Genomic DNA, 24,978 nt, shown 5'->3' on the forward strand with positions numbered 1-24,978 from the left:
TAAGAGTAACACAATTGCAGGCAAACAATTTGTGTGACTTGATAAAATACTTTATTTACAGCAAAACAAACAACATCCATATAATTCCAATTCTACAAACACAACATTCTGACTTGGAAGGAAATCTGTAGTTGCTTTTAGTGGTGCACTATTCAGGCAGCTGCCCCCACAATGCTGGCGAGTTTTTTTTGGGTATAAATGGTACAGACAGGTCGGGTATAAATTCCATCTGACTCAAATTCCATCTGACCCTATTAAGTATATGATATTGGACAACCTAATTTCTTAGAGTCGAAGTTTCCCTGATGGATGGAAAATACATAGTGTATGGGAATTCCCATCCACCTTTCTTCCCTTGTAGTCATAATCTTTTATCAGATGGAAGTCACCATGTTAAAAAATTGTGGGGGAAAACAGTTTGTATTTGGTAGTGGTGAGGGTGTTAGTTTTGGTTTTAACATTATACAGATATGAAGTTAAAAAAGGAAAACTAGCAGTTTCCAAAAACAAAGGCAATGTACATTTAAAAGGTAGTATAGATGATAAATACCTGCACTGTTCATTAATATTTCCTTTGCCTTGTTTATTTTACTTCTGAAAACTTAGGTTTGACAGTTCTCTGGAAGAACCATCTAAGAGTGGACCTCACCCACCTGCAACCCCTCAGGTTTTACTAGTACATAGTGGTAGCCATGTAGCCACACTTTCTAAAGTGACTACGTATTCTAGGTAGAGTTCTTTTCTTCCTGGTGTGTCTAAATTTTAATCCTGGTGGTGAAAGAAAACGCTAAAACTCTTTGACTAAAAAGCAAAAGAGATCGTAGATTACAGAACTGGCATCATTCTTATGTGGACAAGGAAGCTTGGCGCTCAGCCCTGGAACACCGCTTTACACCGCATTTATATTTTTCACTTTTTGTTTAGATTTAAATTCTAATGTGGAGTCAGGAAAGCTGTGCCTTTTATTTATTCACTGTGATTTAGAAAGTCAACTTTATTGAGTTTGTCATAAGTCTACTTTAACTCATGAATGCATTCACCTCTAAAAAAGGAATGAGAGAGTTCCAGATACCCAGACATATTCTAAAGGTATTCACGTTAATTCTTCTTATGAGATTTTGTTGGACTCTGGGGATACTAAGTCCTTTTATATTATTATTGTGATACAGTATGACGAAAGAAATTCCTTTTCTTCTTAACGGAGAAGGATAATTTAGTTGATTTGTGTTTTAGCTGATTTTTAAAAATAGATTTGTGTTTCTGGTTATTATTCACCATTACCTCCCCCAAATAGTAAGCATTGCTTCAAAGATGCAGTGTAATTGAGAAACTCAAAGTTGAATCACTTGGTAACTTTATTCTTCCACTTTACGTGACATGCATGCTACCCTTCTCTGCCTCTCATAGCCTCTTTCTTTCCTCTTTCCAGCCCCCGTTCCTCCTTTCCTCACCATGCATAGCAGTTATTAAAACATGGCCATACACTTCAATTAAAGTACAGACTTGCCAAAAAGCTTATACCTACACTTTTCTTTGTAACTTTAAAAAATACGACTTACCACCATTTCTTTAATTTGGCTTCTAATGGCTTATAAAGTTACTACAGACCCGGTGCACAGAATTCGTGCAGGGGTTGGGGGTCGTCCCTCAGCCTGGTCTGTGTCCTCTGACAATCTGGGACCCCTCAGGAGATGTCGGGCATAAACCAGCAGCAGTTGGACATCTCTCTCGCAATCCGAGACTCTGCATGCACCAGTAATCATGCTTTTCATACAGGTGAAAGGCATCTTGCTGTTGTATGGGCTGCTGGGGTCCAACCCCAGCAGGTCCAGGGATCCCCAAAGGCGTAGACGGAGTCGGTGAAGAAGGAAGGACACGGAGACAGTGTTCAGTTGATCAGCAGCCTAGCCAGGATCTCCAGCCAGGATCTCCAGCCAAGTTCTGGTCTGGATTTCCAGAGAGGTTCTGCTTAGGATCTCCAGCCAGGTTCTGTATCCATGTTGTCTTGCTAGGTTCTCCAGCCAGGTTCAGTTACCAGGTTCTAGTCAGGTTCTCTTGCCAATTTCTGTAGTCAGGTTCAGTCCAGGATCTTTTGCCATGTTCTCTCCAGCGAAGTTCTTCTGTCTCTAGAGAACGTTCTGTGTAGGTTCTGTGCCTAGGTTCCGTCTCTCCTGGTTCCGTATTCTAAGTTCTGTCTCTTGCTGTCTTATTACATCTGTATTTATACCAGTTGATTCAATCCTATCAATCTCTATTACAAAGGTTAGGGCGTTTCTTATCTCCATTCCAGGGAGTAAAGATTATGTAGCTTAAGCATGGTTGTTCATAGTTAAAGTGATTAATTACCCACCTGGCACTAGTTAAGAGGTTTTATTCCCTCCCTAACTTCAGGGGAAAATCCCTACCTGGGGAAACACCCTTTCTCAGAGACCTTGGTTAAAACACATAGTGCCAAGAAGGTGAGCAAACATTAAGAACAGTATGCCATATATGCCGGTCCCTTGAAACAGCAAGGATGGACCGGCTCCCAGCATGGGCAGCTACATTTTTTTTGCCCTGATTATAAAAAGTAGTACATAACATGATCCTCTGAGGCGGTAGTACCATTTTCCCCATCTTATGGGCCGAAAAACTGAAGCAGAGAGAAGTTAAGTAATTGGCTTTGTCACACAGTTATAAGTGTCAGAATCAGGTCTGACCACAAAATATGCAAGCCAGAGTCCATGCATATCATCGCTGCATCATCCTGTTTTTTCACTGTTAGAGTAGCCTTGCCAGGTTTTAATTTTTAAATCTAAGAGACTGTTCCCAGTATATAGGGGATAGAGTCCCTAGGCCTAGCCGGCGATCAGGGTCGATCTTTGGGGTGACCTGCAGGCAAGAACAGCAAGAAAAGCAGACACATGAGCGGCTGTGCTGCTCAGAACCGTGGGGTGAATGCCACCCCCCCCCCCCCCCCCGCGCTGGCGGCCTGGCGCCATCCCCAGGCCAGCCCCCTGCCCCCACCCCCATCGCAGCCACCAGTTGTCTCTTGCTGCAGGAGGTGACAGGCAGGGTGCTCGCTGGCCAGCCCCGCCCCCTGAGTGCGCTGCCACCACCACTGGTCGCCTCCCTCTGGAAAGGGGGGGCAGGCGCTCAACGCTCAACCAGTCGTTCCACTGGTCATTCCACCGTTCTGTCAGTTTGCATATTAGGGTTTTATTATACAGGATAGCCAATGGAACAAGGAATAATGGATTATCAATCCTTCCAACAGGGAGAAGAGACTTATGTCAACCTCACAGTTTTCTACATCTGAGCTCTCATTAACCTGGAATGAGTTTGGCACATAATTACTTGGTGTTGGAAGTGGCCACTGTCATGAATTTTGACAAAAATAGTCATAGTGTAGTGAGGATATTCATTAATAACTTGTAGACATAAATGAAGAAGAAAAGAGGTTACAGGTTTTACACTATGCACTTTAGATTTTCTTAATAAAAAAGAAATTCTCAATTCCAATTGGATAATCAGATTTGGAAATCATTACAGTCCTAACGATGGAATGTTAACTCCTGTCCAGGTGTTTGACCTTTTTTCAAAGACCAAAGGAAAATAATTACTATTTTAAGTAATAAATGTTCTGAAGATAAAATTTCATACCAGCATTTTAATCTTTGCAGAGCAAATTGAAAATAAAGTATAGAACATCAACACAGACAGTGCTGCTTTAGTCATCACTACTTTTTATTTTACAAAGGTGCTTGCCCTTCCCAAACAGCTTTACTCTCAACATTTTAAACAGCTATTTCTTGTTCATATTCATATGCATTACTGCTTCTGAGTAGGAGCTGTGGTACCTCTTCTCCTGAAAACACACCTCTCATTAAAATGTCAGGCTTTGGGAGTGTATCATCTCTGAGGTTAAACCCTTTCTGTAGAGACAGTTTGGAATAGTCGACATAGCCTTTTTTCTTTCTCTGCTTATAGAAATTCACACTTGATATTTAGGTTTATTTTCTGTTTAGTTGTTGACAACTCAGTCTTCAAATGTTTGTTGTTTTGTGATATTGATTTAATTTTAAGTAGGATTAGAGACAGTGAAAAATCCTATCTAATAAAAGAGAAACATGGTAATTGGCGTATAACCGCTACCCTTCCCATTGGCTAATCAGGGAGATATGCAAATTAACTGCCAGCCAAGATGGCGGCCGGCAGCCAGGCAACTGACGCGAACAGGGAGGCTTGCTTGCTTCAGTGACTGAGGGAGCCAAGCTTCCCCGCCTGCCTTGCCGGCCTCTCAGCTGCACTCTAAGCAACATTGTAACAAATATAGAAGCTAAACAAACCCCCGGGCTTCAGCCAGCAGGACCGCAACATTGTTTCAAATACAGAAGGGTAAACAAAGTCCAGAAACCTGCTTTCAGCAGCGGAGGTCTCATAGCTGGAGCTGAGCCTCAGAGCTGAAGGTGGCCCAGAATAAAAAAAAAGGAAAAGAGGACAGGTTGGGAGCTTCAGTCACCTGCCAGCCTGAAAATGGCCCTCAGCCCCTCACCCAGGCTGGCCAGGCACCCCAGTGGGGACCCCCACCCTAAAGGGTGTGTGACCAGCTGTAAACAGCCATCATCCCCTCACCTAAGCTGGCCAGGCACCCCAGTGGGGACCCCCACCCTGAAGGGTGTGTGACCGGCTGCAAACAGCCCTCATTCCCTCACCTAAGCTGGCCAGGCACCCAAGCGGGACCCCCACCCTGATCCAGGATACCCTTCAGGGCAAACCAGTCGGTCCCCACCCATGCGTGCACCAGGCCTCTATCCTATATAGTAAAAGGGTAATATGCCTCCCAGCACCGGGATCAGCGGAGCCACGAGGCCTCCCAGCACTGGTATCAGCGGAGCCACGAGGCCTCCCAGAACCGGGATCAGCATGACAGGGGGCAGCGACCAAACCCCCTGATTGCCCTGCGGCTCTGTGTGTGACAGGGGACGGGGCCACAACCTCCCTATCCACCCTGCTCTGTTCCTGACAGGGGGGAGCTCCTCAACTCCCTGGTCGGCCCTGCTCTGTGCGTGACAGGAGGGAGCATCCCAACCCCCTGATTGGCCCTGCTCTGTGCGTAAAGGGGATGGTGCTGCAACCTCCCCATTGACCCTACGTTGAGTGTGACAGGGGGCAGTGCCCAACCCCCCAATCGGCCCTACCCTGAGCGTGACTGAGGGTGGCATCACAACCTCCTGATCACCCTGCTCTGTGCATGACAGGGGGCGGTGCCCCAACTCCCCAATCGGCCCTGCTCTGAGCCTGACCAGGGGCTGCACCTAGGGATTGGGCCTGCCCTCTGCCACCCGGGAGCAGGCCTAAGCCAGCAGGTCGTTATCTCCCGAGGGGTCCCAGACTGCGAGAGGGCACAGGCCGGGCTGAGGGACCCCCTCTCCCCCCCCCGAGTGCACAAATTTTTGTGCACCGGGCCTCTAGTACATTCATAAATGCTTGTACCTCAAAAACAAGTTTTATGGAGGATTACAGTATATAAAATTTTAATTTCTGAAAAAAAAAAAAATCAGCAACAATAAATGACCTGAACTCCTATTACCTTCCTGACATGTCACACTTGTGTATGTCTAATTATTAATATAGTATGGTTGCTCTCTTATCTTCATTATGCTACCTCTTCTCACTTTCCTTTTTGTGCCTCTTCTCTGTTTTTCTTTCCCTACCTATCAATTTAAGCAGCTCTACAAGAAATGTGGTGACAAGTTCCTTGGAAGCTTTTCAAAACTTTTCTCCCTCATCCTCTCCTGCTAGATACAGTACGGCGGTTCTGAGCAGCACAGCGCTCATGTGTCTGCTGTTCCTGCTGCAAACGCCAGGTAGAGCTACATGCACAGTGTGTGTCTGTTGCAATGCCAACACTTTTCACTGCCTTACACGTCACATCAAAGAAAACACTCCCTTTGTTATGAGATCACCATCATATTGTCTAGGTTGTAGATACCTTCTACAATGTGTATTACCGATTTTGCTTTAAATCATCCTTGTATCTTTTTACTGCCATCTGTCTATGATACTTCTCAGTTATGTAGGTTATTGCATGTTGTGTGCCTGTCGACTTTGGGGATTTTATAATTTGTAGTTTGTATATCTTAAGCAGAATCAGGTATAAATAGGTATTTGAAGTTTTTACTGGTTTTATCTTGTCCCACAAACTGATTATATTTGAGAGTGATCACTATTCTTTGTAATACCCCTTCCTCCCAGTAAAAGAATAAAAGCTTTTTATTTTTGTGGGGTTTTGTTTATACATAATTTCTAGTGTCTTTTTATAGCATCAAATGCTTTTAAGATTGCATTGATAAATGGTGAAAATTTAATCAACTCTATATTAATGAGTAAAATAATATAATACACTACTAGCCCTCTTTCCACCTCTTTCTACTGTTTAGTTCTGTCTGTCTGTCTGTCTCTATCTCTCACTGCTTTCTGCTATTGGTAGTGTGATTTTCCAACTTAAAACTCTTTCTAACTGCTCACCAAGCTCTCCAGTCCTGAAAAGTATCACTCACTCCTGGATGCACTTTGCATCAGCCCTGTTTCCAAGCCTTTACCTTTTTCGTATCTCCAACCCTCGAGGAAATTGACTGACTCTATCCAGGTTAAGAAAACAAGATACTGTGGGAGCAGATGTCACAGTGGTGGTTTGCTGTAAAAGACACTTTCTGTAACACTTAACCACCATATTAACAGACCAGATGTGAAATTCCTAGAACTGATTCATGTCCAGTTTTCACTTAACTACTTCCAATGCACTGCTAATGCACAGCATGCTGTTTTGTATGATTATTAACTTGCCTTTTAACCCTTTGTGACATCTTTTGTTAGCACAGTTGGTGTTTGGTATGAAGTTACGAGTCATTGTGCAAGTATTTAAATTACAGTACAACCCTGTCTCTTATTTCATGGATACAGCTATACTAGACTATTTAAATGTTTAGTAAAACATACCTTTACACCTTCTGAAAAAATGGTAAAGAATAATAGAATAATTGGTTTTGTTTGTCTATTGTCTTGCAGTTCTCAAATATGAAGGTTGTACTTGGGCCATATCTGGGAAATACTGAAACAAAAAAATTAATTTTCTCCTAAACTTAACAAATATGGCAAAAAAATATTGTGTATAATCAAAAATAAATATATCCCAAGTATTCATTACAAATGGTATAATTTTAGTGAAATAACGATTTCTGACAGAACATAAATTAATGTCAGTGTATACAACTGTGACTATAGTTAGTAAAAGCCTGATATCACACAGGATCATGTGTGTATATCCTGTCCACTGTTATGGAGATTTTCGATATACTTAATTATAATCCTGGGTAACTTTAACGGAGGTATTTAAACAAGGAGAGAGATCATTGTCCATATGCTCTAAGAAGAAACATCTGAAGTTATGTTATATTTGTGGAGTTGTGAGTAATAAAGGAGCAGTCCTCTTTCATTATCAGGGTTAAGTCTGCACAGTGACAGGTTACTGACCACATTTGGAATAGTCTTTCCAGAAAAGCACCTGATGCATTAAAAAAAAGACACACAAACACACACACTAAATGGCCAGTGGTATGTTTTGATTAACAACAAATGGAGATGGGATAGGGAAAAATACTGGTTCTGTGAAAATATTCCCTTTGTCGACTTCTGGCATTCCAGTGAGTTATTTTGCTCTCACTGTTTAACAAAAAAAGAACAACATAAAAATTCTTGCATACCTTGTTCAATTGGAGAATTTTAATGCTTTTCACTTATTATTGTAAAACTAAGAACAGTTTTATAACTTTTTTGTATATAGCTACTACACACAGGGCAATCTTTCTTTAAGCAGCAATGAATTACTCTAAAAGAAATAAATCCTAGATACTTTCCCTTCAAGTCAAGCATCTTGTTGCTTAAATAAACTTTTTGTTTAAAAAAAAAATTGTGTTATGGACTGATTGAGCTAGTGTTTGTAGTCATTATCACCACTTTTTACTAACAGCAATTGGCACAAACTTAAATGTATTTTGATATTTGGGAAAGGAAAGTGGTCCCGTACCAGGTTAGCCAGTTGGCATTCTGAAAAACAGGAGCACAGGATACCCTGAGGAGACCTTGCTACCGCAGTGAGAAGGGACTGAAAAGCAGCTGGGAGGGACATGTCAGAGATGTTTTATCTTGGATGTTTACTTTTGTGTTACAGTAATCTTTAAAATTATAATAAAGTATCATAGAATACCAAACTTGTTTCTTCCCACTATAGTGTGTTTAACACTTTGAATTTTGGTACAAAAGTCTAAGTCAATGATGGCGAACCTATGACACGCGTGTCAGAGGTGACACGTGAATTCATTTTTTTGATTGATTTTTCTTTGTTAAATGGCATTTAAATATATAAAATAAATATCAAAAATATAAGTCTTTGTTTTACTATAGTTGCAAATATCAAAAAATGTCTATATGTGACACAGCACCAGAGTTAAGTTAGGGTTTTTCAAAATGCTGACACGCCGAGCTCAAAAGGTTCGCCATCTAAGTTAAAGAATTTTGCTTAGAAAAATACAAACAAAATTTGTAAACAGAATTCTGGAAGGAAGGAGACTCATGACTCCTATATATGTCCAGGTTCATTTACAGAATTCTGATGGAGAAAACTATAAAATAAAAAGTTGCTTATAATTATGACTCTTTTAGAAATATTCCTTTCCTACCACTTCAGAGTCTGTGTATTAGTATATAAATTTTATAAGCTTTAGTAAAAACTGTTTAATCTAAACATTGATAATTAAACCCATGCTATACAATTGGCCCTTTAAAAAAATTTAAATATGTAATTAGAGTAAAGTCACCTCAAGAGTATTCTTCAGAGTTTTTCTTTGAAAATAGACTTAAAATTTCCAACTGTTCTCAATCTGCAGCTGAAATTTATTTGTTTTAATAGTTAAACAAATGTGGGAAAGGAATGTAAACTCAAGATAAATCAGGTTGCTGACACTGAAAGTAAACTTTTCTCCCTTTTTCTGTTTTTCCTCATTAGCTCAGTTTTAAAAAGAAATCTTTGCTTTATTAGTATACTAGAGGCCCGGTGCACAAAAATTCGTGCACTTGGGGGTGTCCCTCAGCCCAGCCTGTGCCCTCTCGCAGTCTGGGACCCCTCGGGGATCAGGCCTAAGCTGGCAGTCAGACATCCCTCTGGCAGCCTGGGATCCCTCAGGGGGTATCTGACTGACAGCTTAGGCCCACTTCCTGCTGCACTTGCAGCCGTCAACCCAGCTTGTGGCTGAGTGAGCTCCCCCTGTGGGAGCGCACTGACCACCAGGGGGAAGCTCCTGCGTTGAGCGTGTTCCCTCTAGTGGTCAGTGTGCATCATAGCAACTGGTCATTCCACCGTTAGGGTCAATTTGCATATTACCCTTTTATTATAAAGGATTTTTTTCTCCATTTTCAGTTTTTGAAATATGAAACATAAATTTTGGTATTCTTGAGATAGAAATAATATTAATTTAACATTTCATTTCAATGTTTGTTTATCTGTCAAACTAGTGAACATGACCATATTTGATTCTTACCTTCTGTGGCATGAATCAAGGGTGTTCGTGGATTTTCTTTGGTTTCCTCATTAGAATCTTTTAGAAGCATTTTAATTTTTTTAGAATTTAGGTATACCTTAAAACAATTTAAATTTCGAAAAAAATATGAGTCTTTACTTTAGAAATAAGATACCAATCTAATTTAGGTAATTATGACATACCATATTAATAAATTAGTCATTAATTTTAAAGTATTTTGCTGTTTCCCTCACCAGTGTGGCTCAGTTGGTTGAGCATTGTCTCCTGCACCGAAAGGTCACCAGTTTGATTTCTGGTCAGGGCACGTGCCCAGGTTGCGGGTTCTGTCCCATCAGGGTGTGTATGGGAGGTAACCGATCAAATTTTATCCCCACTTAAAGTTTAGTAACTGAGGCGTAGAGATGTAAAATAATTTGTCCATCACACAGCTTTTAAAAGCTGCTCATAGCATTTATAATAATAAATTAGACCGGATATCCCTCTGGACGACTTTCCGGACGAAGCCAGGGCTGCAAGGGAAGCCCGGGTCTGGGTGCCTGCCAGCAGCTGGAGGGAAGTCCAGGTCCTGGGTGCCAGAGGGAAGCCAGTGCCGGCAGCCGGGGGAAGGAAGGCCTACTCTTGCATGAATTTCGTGCATCAGGCCTCTAGTTATACTATACTGCTTAAGCTGTTTCTGTTAATATTATTTATTCTTTCATCTTTATTGGTTATTATGTCCAGCATTGCCATTAAGTAAGCAGTCTTTCACTTTTTATTTATTATGAAAATTATCAGAGTGCTTAAAATTTTCATTGTATAGTATGCTCTAACATCAAGCAGGTTTGAGTTTTTCATTAAACTGATTAGATGCCCCGCCAGTGTGGCTCAGTGGTTGAGCATGGACCTATGAATCAGGAGGTCACAGTTCAATTCCCAGTCGGGGCGCATGCCTGGGTTGCAGGCTCAATCCTCAGTAGGGGTCATGCAGGAGGCAGCCGATCGAGGATTCTCTCTCATAATTGATGTTTCTCTCCCTCTCCCTTCCTCTCTGAAATCAATAAAAAATATATTTTAAAAACTGATTAGAACTTATAACAGAAGGTAGTGGCTCTATTATACCTGAATTTAGGGAACACTATTTCAAGAAAGTTAAAATAGCATTAGTATGATTTTTCAAAACTGTTCAGGTGCCCCAAGACCACCCCCAGATTTGACAATTCACTAGAGGGATTACAGAACTCTTGTACTCATGACTAAGATTTATAACAGTGAAAAAATACAAAGCAAAATCAGCAATTGGAAAAGTTGTGAGATCAAGTCTGGAAGAAATGAGACTCAAGTTTTCAAAAGCCCTCTCCCAGTGAAGCCACACAGGATGTGCTTGATTCCTCAGCCATGAGTTACAACAAAACGTGCAAAGTGTTGTCAACCAGAAGCTCATTAGAAACTACCTAAGACAAGGATTTTATAATGAGGCTCGTTATGTAGGCACGCTGTGCCTAATTCATACTGAAATTCCAGACTCTCAGAAGGAAAGCAGGTATTCAGCATAAGCAATATTGTTTATATAGTTTGGGCACAGTGAGCAGCTCTTATCTTTTAGAGAAAGTTTTATATGACTGTGGGGAACCATTTACGAGCCAACTCCCAAATGCCAGTCAAAGGCCAGCCTTGCAAGTGGGCCTTCCTAAGGGAAGGCAGCCTCGAGCCTACTTAGTTAGGTGTTATCCAAGTTTCAAGAGGCATTGGGGAAATCAGGCATTCCTGTTCATTTGTAAGCATAGTGGACATGACTGAATTTGAAATTTACTTCCCTTGAAATAATCTCAACCAAACTAAATAATTAAACAGTATTTATTTTATTGAAGTCATTAATATAGTATCCTATCTTTGTCCATGTGTTGCTCTAGCTCAGATGGCGAACCTTTTGAGCTCGGCGTTCTGAGCTCAGCATTTTGAAAAACCCTAACTTAACTCTGGTGCCGTGTCACATGTAGACATTTTTTGATATTTGCAACTATAGTAAAACAAAGACTTATATTTTTGATATTTATTTTATATATTTAAATGCCATTTAACAAAGAAAAATCAACCAAAAAAATGAGTTCGCATGTCACCTCTGACACGCGTGTCATAGGTTCGCCATCACTGCAGCTGTTGCTTTCAGGTAGTGAAGAAATTGAGTTTCTATGCATGAAGTTATCTGAGTAACCAGAACTTTATTGAATTTTTATTGAAAAGTTAGGATTTATTGTTATAACAACTCTTATTATTTCAATTGAGAAAAACTGTTATTGTATTGTGTCATTCCAAAGTGCATATTTTATCATCTGAGCTAAATTTTTTTTGGAAATGACATATGATCATAAATAATAAAGAACTGAATGGTGAAAGCCACATGATCCTCTGAATCAAGCACAGGTAAGGCCTCCTGTTAAGCAAATAACTCTGAGAGCGGACAGTGGCGGTCTTGCCTCTTGTTTTCCTGTGCTATGAACATAGGACAGTGGATGTTCTATTAGATGGGAGATGTTCTCTCTGTTTACCACTGTGTGAACAGTGTGAAGCACAATGTCTGGCAGATCGCAAGTGCTTAAATATTTATTGAATGAAAGAGTGACCGAGTCTGTGAGCAAAAGAGTGACTCGTGAGATGTCAGAGAAACTTAGTTCATAAAGTACCAGAAGAATGTGGGAAACGGTAAAGAAACATCTGTGCTATTTCATAGAGATTTTTCAGGGATTCTTTAATAATTGCTTATTTTATTCTAGATGATTGAATGTTGAGATAGAGAGGAATAGGAAATCAAAGGATTGGCTGTGTGAGTTTTTTAATAGCCTCGTTTCTCAAGGTAGACCCTTTTCTTTTCTTTTTTTAGAGAGGCAATCCCTGAGTCATGGTTTTAGAGTATTTTATTTTTAAATACCAATTAAGTGATGATTATTTTTGTTTTCCTTAGAGATTTAATAGGCTGAGAAAATCAAACTATCAGTGCCAGGTTAGCTTGCTACCACTTCACCAAAAATGTTTTCTTATTTTCCTTCCAGCAGCACCCAGGAGCCTTCTCCGCACTTGGCGCCATCAGCAGCATCCGCACAGAGTATGCCTGAGAGGCCAGAGAGCCCAGCCTTCGCCAGACCAGGGGTGGCCGGGCTCACAACTGCTGCTGCCTTCAAGCCTCTGGGGTCCACCAGCGTTATCAAGTCACCCAGCTGGCAGCGGCCAAGCCAAGCAGGTACGCCAAGGGAATCACCAGCTTTTTGCTTTCCTTAAGTATAATTATGAAAATGTGTTCTGGGATATATGATAGATTCCGTTGGTGAAACCCATTCTCGACTATCTAAAGGGACTGCAGAGAACAGCTACAGCTGTTTTCCTCTCTGAAGTGTTCCATAAACATTTTCTCTGTGTGTTCGGTATTATTGCCATTTGCTATGCATAACTGCAGAATTGGGCAACTACTTGTTTCCCATTTTACTCAGGAAGCTTTTGTAGAGTTGGAAATTTGGGGTCTTATTAACAAACTATATTGTTGGGAGGTTACCTTGAAAATGTAACATTTTAGTTTCGATGATAAGTGAAACATAACAACAGAAGCATTTGTTGCCATCAGACAATATTGAAGGAAGGCGCATTGACTTCTTGTCCTCTGAAGATTCACAAGGCAGAGTGGAAGGAGGACCCCGTACTAGAAAGGGAGCATTTGAGCAGCCTAGGGCCAGTCTGGAAACCTGAGCTTTCAGTCTCTTCTGTAGATAAGTAGCTTTACATAAAGTCACTTAACCCCTTTGATCCTGTTTTCCAACCTGCGGGATGTAGGAAGACTAAATGATCTCTTGTTCCAACGTGAACAAAGTTTCTGACTGTCGGACTAAAGTAACTGTTTCAACAGGAAGATGGGACTGTACTTAAAGGTTGCCAGTCCCACACTTAGCTTTCATCTCTTTCCATTCTTTGCACTCTCCCTGGACGATTTTCCATCCAGATTTCTATTAGTCGCTGATGATTTATACAGTCCTCTCTCCTGGACTTCATTTCCTCAAACCATGTTGACCTACTTGCTGTTTCCAGGTAGCCCCTCAAATGCAGCATGGCCGAAAATGTCACTACCTATCTCTTACTGGTACACCCACCCAGTCACCAAAGCTGGGATGTGAACTTACCACCTCCCACTCCCTACCCCTGTCCTCAAAGAAATTAACACCTAATGATTCCACTTCTTAGTATTTCTCAAATTTATTTTCTTCTCTCCACTCTGTTGGTTCAGGCCTTGTCCTTCAAACAGCTAACTTGTAACTAATTTCCCTGCCCCCTTCTGTCTGTCTGTAGCCAGTGATCTTTCTGCAGCTCTGACTTACCCGTCACTGTCCTGCTACAGGTGCTTTGCTTAACCTGCCATTTAAGACCTTGTTTACTCTGGCCTAGCTATCTCCTCAAGCTCGTCTCCTGCTGCTCCCAATTGGGTATGATCTAAACTATTTGAAAGAAAACACAATTTTATTACTTTTTAAAACTTAAATATTTAAACTAAAATCATCAGCCTCTGAAATTTCTGGACTATTAATTAACTTAGCAAGACCTTTACCCTTGGCGAAAAATGCTGACAGCTCAGCCCATGCATTTTTAATTATTTCCATTTACTTAAAGCTTATCCATGACCATGGAGATTTGCTGTAAATATTTCGCATGTGCATTAAAATACAGAAAATACCTCAAAGATTTATTTGGTATGGTAATTGGAAGGGGACAGAGAATATTTCCTAAAAGAGCAAGGACAAGACCAAATTTCTGAGATAGAAACTGAAGTAGGGCACAAAGTATATGAACCATGGAGGGCAGAAAATATATGTAATCTGGAAATTCAGAAATTGTGGTCAAAATAACACTTCACCTATTAAAGTGAAAAGGAAAAATTTCACTTGATGTGGAAATTTTGGAGAATACACTACAGCAAAATTACCACAAGAGGGCGACAGAATCCTTTCTTTGAATAATCAAGGCAGGCAGTATAATTACAGTCATGATTCAAATGGTCAGTATTTAAAGTGTTACACATTTTTAGGAACATATAAGTGAATTTAATTTGAACAAAACTATAATAATATAAAACATTAAACATTCTATCACATTATAAAGTATTAATATTATAAAAAGAAAATGTTTTGCCATTGTGAAGTTTGTTGAATTTCATCATGATGCTTACTTAGCTCAAATCAGAAAATATTCGCAGAACACCTGCTGTTTTTCTTGCTCTAGGTGCTTCATACTGACCTTTAATGAGTTATTATGTTATATGTAAACTAGAGGCCCTATGCACAAAATTTGTGCAAGGGGCTCGGCCCTCACAGCTGAGTCAGCCATGGCTTGGTCCGGAAGGTCGTCCAGAAGGACATCCAGAAGGTCGTTCAGCTGTGTGGTCTAATTAGCATATTAGGCTTTTATTATTATAGATGTTACTTATTTTACACTATTTTGTAAAAGTTGTGAAATAAGTAAAAAATTCCCAGCTCCTCAGATTCTTTTATTCTATTCTGCCTAACAGAGCACCATATTTTAAAACAAAACAAAACACCTCAGAATCTACACTGAGTCTTATAAACAGTTTCAAGAGCTTCCTAATGCAAATGAAAAGTTCTTTTGATTTAGAAGGTGATAGGTGCCTCATGGGTTCTTGGGTTCCTCACAATTCACCTATGAAAACTGCACTGTCATCCAAAGGGAAGCAAGAACTACAAAGGCAGGTTGCTAGGGTAGGAGGACTTAGGTAAAGCATCAAGGCAGGTGGCCTTACTCCTCTCACATGGGAATTTCAGGCTCTTTCTCTTGATAATTCACAGCTGTGCACTAGTGTGAGCAAATAAAGGGAAAGTAAATTTTTTTATCCTCCTCTCCCCCCATCACCAAAGAGTGACTGTTACCAGTGATGTCATTTACAAATAATTCCTACAGAAGGATGGTATCAAAATCACGGAATTGCAGCCTGTGACCACTTAGTTGATCCTGAAATCAGTTTAATGGATCATAGATAGTATTTTCATTAAAAAATGAAATAGAAAATATAAGAATATTTTAATATATTAAGGGAGGTATCAAGTTGTGAAGATGTGGTTTTAGTTAACATGGGTATATAGTAGGTCCTCGGCTTACATTGGAGATCCGTTCCTACGGCGCCACGTAACGCGATTTTCGCCGTAAATAGGAACCCACCTACATAAGCACCTACGTCACTCACATGGAGCACATACACAGCAGTAATGAAGTGAAATAGTAAAAGAAATTTAAAAGAAAGATAACAATTTCTGACCTTTACTTGTGGTAAATAAATAATATAAAACATAAAGCACATATGTACATATGTCGAAATGATGGAACTTTTTTTTATCCTATATAATAAAAGGCTAATATGCAAATAGCCTGAACAGCGGAACAACTGAACAACCTGTTGCTATGACATGCGCTGACCACCAGGGGGCATGTGCAGAACATGGCGGGATGGTGGAGCAGGTGATTGGGGGCGCCAGACCAAGGTGGGGCGCTGGTCACTTTGATCAGGGCGAGCCTCTGGTGGTTACTGAAAATTATTTGCTCCTGCACACCATGGTCCTGCTTGGTGCTCACACCTGCAGCCGGTGCCAGAGCCACCACTGGTACCCACTGCCAGTGCCCGGTGCCAGTCCCTCTCACTCGGCGCCATCAGTGGGTGCAAGTGGCGGCTGCCAGCCCTGATTGCCCCTGAGGGCTTCTCCACATCCCCCTGCTCCTAAAAGGTGATCGGGGCAGCAGCTGCTGATTGCACCTGCTGACGATGCTGGCCCCGCTCGCACCCGCTGCTGCCACCCCAATCGCTCCACGCCACCATCAGCAGGTGCAAGTGGGGCCGGCACCGTCAGCACATGGGAGCAGCAGCGGAAGCGGGGCTGCTGGCAGACGGGACTGGGGGCCACAGCAGGAGGAGCTGGGAGGGGGCACAGAGGATGGGCCGAGACCCTCCCTTGTGCCTACTGCAGCCTTGTGGCCCATAGTTCCTTTCAAGGTGCACGAATCCGTTCACTGGGCCCCTAGTTATAAATAAATGGGAGATGGCAACGTAACCACAAAACGACGTACGTCGAGTCCGATGTAACCCAAAGACCGCCTGTATAAGTAACTGTATATATATACATACAAACATATATTTTAGGTCAGCAGATAAAGTATACTTAAATACTGTGTTTTATAGTTTAAAAGTTTGGGAGTCATTTATTTAAATATTATTTTAGTCATACTCTGTTGAGTGATGACTAATGTAATTGTGAAATGATAGCTTGAAAAAAAAAAAAAAGACTGCATTGAAAGGGCTAATTGGAATTTGAAGACCTACTAGTATATTCTGAACCTGTCATGGGTTTACCTCCTCTGAAGTTCTGACTTTAAATCTTCGATCATTTCACTTGTGGTGTTACATAGCCTGTGTACCAGAAGTCTTTCAGAACACAGCATTGCTATACTAGCTGATAACTAGGAACCAAGTTTGTGTATACCAGTAACAGCATTATAACTCAGATTGGACCTTCTTTTCCTCAGGCATGTAGTTCAGTATACACCACCGCACATACACAAGCTTGCCAGTGACTGACAAAAAGCTAAATATTTTTCCTGGCCAGTGTGGCTCAGTGGTTGAGTGTTGACCCCATGAACCAGGAGGTTGTTATTCAATCCCTGGTCAAGGCACATGCCCAGGTTGCAGTTGCTCGATCCCAGTAGGAAGTGTGCAGGAGGCAGCCCATCAATGATTCTTTCTCATCATTGATGTTCCTATCTCTCCCTCTCCCTTCCTCTCTCTGAAATCAATTATATATAAAAAAAAAAAAAGCGCTAAATATTTTAGGATGCAAAATGTTCAAAAGTTCATAGTATGCACAAAAGAATTAAGATACAAAAGAAGTTAGAATCCAAGCTTGAATTTTACATAAGCGAGCAAAACTACTTTTGACTCACCTGTATCTTTGGTTAGACGTCCATAATTCAGAAGCAATAGTCCCTTTAGAAATTTGACTTGATCTAGAAAAATAGGCGAGATTCTTCTTGTCATTTTTCAGAATTGGGGATATATACTTTTTTAAACTTACATTTTAATTCACTATGTTTGTATGTCTAATAGATTTTGTAATGTTTGAAAACTTCTTCTTATATATAATTTTAAGTGGTTAGATAGATATTTTCAAGACCTTTGTAAATGTAGTGGTATAAGTTTAAAAATATGTTCTTGTATTTATGTAGGTGACCTAATCTGCTATGTAATGTTTTTCCTAGATTCTGTTTAGGTTATGGGTACCAGATTAGTTCATTCAATGCAAGTATATGTATAAAATATTACTGTCTTACCCAATCTAGTCAGGTGTTTTTCCCAAACCCAGTATTAGAGCCATAAAGAGCCATTATATATTGGAAGCACATCAGTTTTCCAACTTTAGTTTAATTGTATACAAAATGAGGATGCCTGATTTGTTAGAATATAAGTGCTTTGCTAGCTCAGGCCTATTGTCCATTGAGCCCATCTAGGTTGTCCCCTGCTAGGTTCTGAAGAATAGGAATGCCCACCCCCTGGAGTTTAATTGCAGAAGGCCAGGGATGTTACCCAAGTGGAGCATTTTAAGCCTTCAATTTGTTTATCTGTTAAAATAAAGGTAACAAAGTCCCTTAGAGCTTTCTTGTGAAGTTCACGTGGTAGAACAAAGTGCTTGATACATAGAGAATACTTAAAAAAGGTTAAGTTTTCACCCCTTTATTCTTTTTCAGAATAGCATCAATAATCTATACTGTTACCACCCAACAAAACAGTTCTCATGTGACTTCCTGCTTGAAAATGTTTGGGGTCCATGCTGCCCGCACATTAAATGTTTGGCTTCTTAACAAGGCATACGGTCCCTTTACAACCTGTGCCAGCCTTCTTCAGCTTCATCAGGTCTTACCATTCCTTGGGCACATACCTCTATTCTTTGCACAAGCGGCTCCTTTTCTTTGGCATGCTTTTGCATTTTATACCCTTCTCCTCCTGAACATTTCTGTTAACTCTTTATGACCAGACTAGAGGCCCGGTGCACAAAAATTTGTGCACTCGGGGGCGGGGGGGGGGGGGTCCCTTCAGCCCGGCCTGTGCCCTCTCGCAGTCTGGGACCCCTTGGGGGATGTTCACCCGCTTCCCGGGGGGGGGGGGGGGAACTGGGCCTAAGCTGGCAGTCAGACATCCCTCTGGCAGCCCGGGAGCCCTCGGGGGATGTCCACTTGCCAGCAGGGAGCAGGCCTAAGCTGCAATCGGACATCCTTAGCGCTGCTGAGGAGGCAGAAGAGGCTCCCACCACCACCGCTGTGCTGGCAGCTAGCAGCCTGGCTGTGGGTGAGCAGAGCTCCCCCTGGTGGTCAGTGTGTGTCATAGTGACCAGTCATTCCCAGTTGTTCTACTGTTGGGGTCAATTTGCATATTACCCTTTTATTATATAGGATAGAGGCCTGTTGCATGGGTGGGGGCTGGCTGGTTTGCCCTGAAGGGTGTCCTGGATCAGGCTGGGGGTCCCCACTGGGGTGCCTGGCTAGCCTGGGTGAGGGGCTGATGCCCGTTTTCAGGCTGGCCATGCCCATGGGCTGGAAGCAGGTATCTGGGATTTATTTAACTTCTATAATTGAAGCTTTGTAGCCTTGGCCCCGCTCGAAGCCTGGGTTGCCCCTGGCAACGGAGGCTCCCAGCACTTCCTTGAGCAGAGGCCACGGCGGTTGGAAGCAGGTATCTGGGGTTTATTTATCTTCTATAATTGAAACTTTGTAGCCTTGAGTGGAGCTCAGGGCTGGCCAGGGCAGGCGGGAAGCTTGGCTTCCTCCATTGCCGGGGGCAACCCAAGCCTCTTTCTCGCTCCAGCTCTGTGGCCACTGCCATCTTTGTGACAGAGTGAGGGTTAATTTGCATATTACTCTTTTATTATATAGGATGTTATCTCCTTTGTAAACCTTTCTTGAGCCCTATAAATAGTTGCTGGTCCTTTCTGTTTGATGATGGCCTTATTATGGCATTCATCATGATGACTTTAATTATTTACAAATGTGTCTTCTACTGCTGTGTTTAGACTCCCTTAAGGACAGGGACCATAGTCTTACTAGTCTTTGTTATACTGCATCAAAACAATACCTGGCTCAGTTTGTAGGCCCTAAGTAAGTGTCAAAGAGGGAATAAATGAATGGGTGGGCAGGTCAGTTTGTCTTGTTTTGTACATCTTCATATAATTTGAGGGATTCCCAAAATACTGTTCTTTTTTTCCTACCAGACTTGAAATTGCCACAACAGTCATTGAACGAAGGTGGACGTGCTGTCTGCCAAAAGCTGCCATTAAAAATACACAGATTGCTTAAGGGCAAGGGGACCTCACTCTCCTTGAAGCACTAAACTCCTGTAAGACTTCATAGTTGTGACTATAGGCAGTACTAGAACTCTATTAATTTTCACTAATTAAAAAAATTAATAATAGATCTGAAGCTCTATGGTAGCATCTTTCCCCCCTCAAAAATGTGGAAATTTATGGCATATAAGGAACCAAGCAGTGGAGTGCAGAGGAAATATTAAGGAATGTTCACCCATTTTGTCGCTGTGGGAAAATTAACTTGAATACAAAGCATCAGTAAATAACAGAAATCCACAAAAAGGATGCAATGAGTTAAATCAGATTATAAGGCCCAGGTCAGAAGGCGTGGAGGTCTGGATCAATCTAAAGGACCAGTAATATTAAGTGATACAATCTTGAGGTAGAATATGTCCCTCAAATTTTATGCAGGAATAAAGTGTTAATGGTTGTGTCTGAAGTAAAATCACATGTAGTCAATGCTCCATGAATATATTTAGGAAGATGCCAAGGTGGAAGAGGGAACAGCATATGCAAAAGCTCACAGAGAACCTGACTTCTGAAAAAGGGCAAGTAGTTTGGTATGTTCAGTAGTGCCTGGTAGCCAAAAGGAAGGTTGGACGGGTTACTGGGAGCCTGGTCAGAAAGGGCTTTGAAAGTCAGCAGTATGGATTAATGTGGAAAGGAAGCTATTAAAAGATTTGTAAACTGGAAAGTGGCACAATCAGATTTTCATTGTTAAAAGATCATTATGATCTCTGTGTAAAAGATTAAGATTGGTGCCCTTGAGACTCTCTAAGACAAGCATATCAAACTCAAAGGCTAACACGGGCCAAATAAACAAGGTTTAAGTTTATGTGGGCTGCAAAAAAACCAAAAGCTTCAATTTTCATAGAAACGTAGGTTTATTTCGATGGAGACATGCTGAATACAAAAGGCTGAAATAAATGAGTAATCATTAAACATAAAATAATAGAACACTTTAATAAAAATTAATATTTTTCTTGAACAATCTGGGACCCCTCGGGGGATGTCCGACTGCCGATTTAGGCCTGTTCCCTGTGGGACATCCAAGCAGTGAGACATCCCTCTCACAGTCCAGGACTGCTGGCTCCCAACTGCTTGCCTGCCTGCCTGATTGCCCCTAACCCAGGGGTGGGCAAACTTTTTGACTCAAGGGCTACAATGTGTTCTTAAACTGGACCGGAGGGCCAGAAAAAAAGCATGGATGGAGTGTTTGTGTGAACTAATATAAATTCAAAGTAAACATCATTACATAAAAGGGTACAGTCTTTTTTTTCAATAGTTTTTTTCATTTCAAACGGGCCGGATCTGGCCCGCAGGCCGTAGTTTGCCCACAGCTGCCCTAACTGCTTCTGCCTGCCAGCCTAATCACCCCCTAACCACTCCCCTGCCATCCTTATTGACGCCTAACTGCTCCCCTGCTGGCCAATTGCCCCCAACTTCCCTCCCCTGCTGACCTGGTCACTCCCAACTGCCCTCCCCTGCCGGTCACCCCTAACTGCCCTCCCTGCTGGCCCGGTTGCCCCCAACTGCCCTCCCCTGCCAGCCATCTTGTGATGACATGGGGGCGGCCATGTTGTGACCACATGGGGTGGCCATGTTGTGAGGGTGTGACGGTCAGTTTGCTTATTACCTCTTATTATATAGGATAATGTATAACAGGATATTATAAAAATTAAGTTACGAAATTTTTATTAAAACGTTTCTTACATACTGTTATATTGGCTGGGCCACAAAAATGTTCGTTGTGGGCCACATGCGGCCCAAGTTTGACGTGCTTGCTCTAAGAGGTGCTGAGGTAATCCAGCATAGATAGGATAATAAGGAGTATTACCCTGGGCAATGACAATGGCAGTGAAGTGCATTCTAGGGGCAAGAGTATGCCAAGTGCTTACACTCTCACCTGACTGGGATGCACGTTCTAGCCATTGCTCTTCCAGGGAGCCTTATTCCCTATAGAGCAGCCGTGGGCAAACTACGGCCCGCAGGCCGGATCCGGCCCATTTGAAATGAATAAAACTAAAAAAAAAAAAGACCGTACCCTTTTATGTAATGATGTTTACTTTGAATTTATATTAGTTCACACAAACACTCCATCCATGCTTTTGTTCCAGCCCTCCGGTCCAGTTTAAGAACCCATTGTGGCCCTCGAGTCAAAAAGTTTGCCCACCCCTGCTGTAGAGTATAATGTATCTTCTATTAAAACAGTAGAGAATATATTCAGTTTGAAGAAACTATACTTCATTCTAAGTAAGTCTGATTATGGCAGGAAAACTGGTTGAATGTATCTTTAGTTTTTTAAATGTAATGTGTCTAGTTACAAAATATAAGTCTGAGTGGATTGCATCTTGTACTGGAGAAATAAGTTAAAGTTTACTTTTATAACATAACTATTTTTATAGCATTTCCTAAGGGGAGTGCATTTATTTTCTTGAAATTAGCGTTTTCTAAATATTGACTCTTTTCATTCTTTATATCTGCAAATATGAGATTGGTAACTTTGGCATGATCCTCCTTGTACTGCTTGTCTTTGCACGAAGCACTTATACTACATGTTGTACATGTTGCCATGGAAACAAAGATGAAATAGAAAAAGGATTGATTCTTCCAAGAAAAAAGAAGAAAAATTCTGTAGAACCCTGTTGGTCAAAAATTAAATGCTTATCATTTGTATGTAGTACAGAAAGTTTTATCTGTAGATAGGCCTTACATTTTTTTTCATTAATTACAGGTTTTTTCTTCTTTTCCACTTTCAAAATATGTTGATTTTGAGAGCATTTGTAATAATACTTAAATGTATTGCCATTATAAATGTTTAGTATACAACATATGATTTTTTACTCAAAAACTCATTGAGCAATCTTTACAATATTAGCTAATACTTTAATCTCAGTTTTCTGTAAAGAAATGTGACTATTTCATAGAGCCATTGGAAAAAACACACACAACTTCGTTATGTTTTCTTTCACTGTAGTTAGTGTTACCTAGCTGTGCTGAAATATTTTCTTTTTTAGCTGTTTTCATTAGCTGTACTTATAGCATGATAAAATAATGCTACCTTCATGTTTTCTTTAACCATATATACACATAACTCCCTGTTTATTCTTATGTCCTGCGATGTTGGCAAGAAAGTAGTGGATTTATTTTATTTTATTTTACTTTTATTGTTAAATGTGTCCATGGAGGCAGACATTCCACTGAGAAAATTATAGGCGCATTTAGCTGATATGGTGACATACTCAGTACACTCATAGTATTTTAACATTTATTAGTAGTCATGCTTAACCTCTGATACTCCATATTGAACAAATATTAATTTCCCTATATTCTACGTAGGGCATTATTCCCTTTATATGTATCATGTAATAGGTATATAAACTTTTTATTAGTGAATTGGCTTTTTTCTGTATGAAATAGTTTTAATATATGTAGTAAAGGCAGGAGCTCTTAATTGACAGATTTGTAAAAATCGGTGATTCTTTTGTAAAATATAAATTGTGATTTGAAGAAGCACAGTACAAGTAATTTGTCAACAGAAAAGTTGAGATCATTTGTAGGTATTTTAGGGACACAACTTTTTTGGGGTGAAATAAAAAATGGCAAAAGACGCAAAATTACTTTTCAAAATGAATAGTTAACTTTACTTACCATCCTTATTTGGGCATTTGGAACTCAGGAATATAATGGGTAGCCTTGAAGGGGGCAACCAACCTCATTTAACAGTAAAATGGTAGGTAGTAATAATTGGTTTTATAATTCTTTCAATATTTTTTATGTTTTTATTGATTTTTAGAGAGAGAGGGATAGAGAGATAGAAACATTGATGAGAAAGAAACATCATTATTTGACTGCCTCCTACACCCCCCCCCACTGGGGATGGAGTCTGCAACTCAGGCATGTGCCCTGACCAGGAATCGAACTGGTGACCTCTTGATTCCTGGGTTGACACTCAATCACTGAGCCATACCGGCTGGCCATATAATTCTTTCGCTATTTAAAAGTATCTTTTTTATTTGGAGTGTACAATCAGATAAGACTATGAAAAATTTAAAAGGACATCATTATACCAATGAGGCTAACAGAGTCTAAGAGAAGTCAAAGAGTTGTCCAGGGTCCTTTAGTGATTTGAACCCAGTTATTCTGACTAAGTAGAGCATTCTCCTGTGTCAGAAGATAACATCAATGAATATATTTAAGGGGAACTGAATCTCTTAGTGGTAGTGTAGAAAGGATTATTGCCTTACATAGGGAGGATAAACTAGTGACTAACAACTATTAAGATGTTTCAATTAACATTTTCTTTGCATCTAAAGTCAATTCTTTAAATTTAGCTAAGATTCTAGTTAGCAGGTCCCTTTATTATACTCTGCCTCTGCTGTGTGCTACATTTTAGAAATAAAGGAAAGCTTATTTATTCATTACGGAAAGAGCTTTGGAGAGATCTTATATTCTTTGTAGGGATTTTTTTTCAAGGAAGACTCAGATATATTTGTGAGATCTGATTAGATCAAAAACTGAATGATGTGCATCTCAGTTGTAAGTGGATATAAATTCTATCTTTTATTTGAAGTCTAAAGGAGATAGGGGTGAGAAAGGAAATTACTGTTTCTCCAACCATCCCAAATTTCATTGTAGGCTTTACACTGCAGTAATAAATCGAGATAACTAGATTTGCTTAGCTAAGATGGATAGATTTATTGGTTCCATTTTTAAATTTTTATATGAATAAGTAAACTGCTACCAGTTGCTTATGTTTCATCTCTTCTAATAATGTTTTATTGCCATCTGCTCCCCTGCTTTTTGACATCATTAAACTAAACAGTCCACTGGCCACAAAGGCCTGGCTGGAGCTGTCCATTGTCAAAACCTTGGTGTGAAGCATGCAGATATGCTGTATCTCTTTATATAGCAAGTAGATTTTTGTTTAGAATCATGACTCTCAGGAGAAAAAAGTAACAGCCATGAGCTGCCTCCTTTCTTTTCTTCTAAATGTTGTCTTATTGGAATTTATTTCCATGTTGGAAGCTTTC

At 40.6% G+C, this 24,978-nt stretch overlaps 1 protein-coding gene across 12 annotated transcripts in view; it reads left to right on the forward strand.

Annotated features, from left to right (window-relative positions):
* Window positions 1–24,978, forward strand: part of PDLIM5 (PDZ and LIM domain 5) — a 212,133-nt gene that overhangs the window by 155,964 nt on the left and 31,191 nt on the right. For 10 of the 12 annotated variants that reach the window (XM_036339906.1, XM_036339937.1, XM_036339947.1 and 7 more), the window contains one exon: window positions 12,605–12,792. In XM_036339906.1, coding sequence (XP_036195799.1) covers window positions 12,605–12,792 — 188 coding nt within the window. Of the gene's footprint in view, window positions 1–1,070; window positions 1,090–12,604; window positions 12,793–24,978 lie in introns of those variants that run through there. The other 2 variants (XM_036340013.1, XM_036339927.1) reach the window with 2 other exon arrangements.

Source organism: Myotis myotis, unplaced genomic scaffold (assembly GCF_014108235.1).
Source record: "Myotis myotis isolate mMyoMyo1 unplaced genomic scaffold, mMyoMyo1.p scaffold_m19_p_1, whole genome shotgun sequence".
NCBI lineage: Eukaryota > Metazoa > Chordata > Mammalia > Chiroptera > Vespertilionidae > Myotis > Myotis myotis.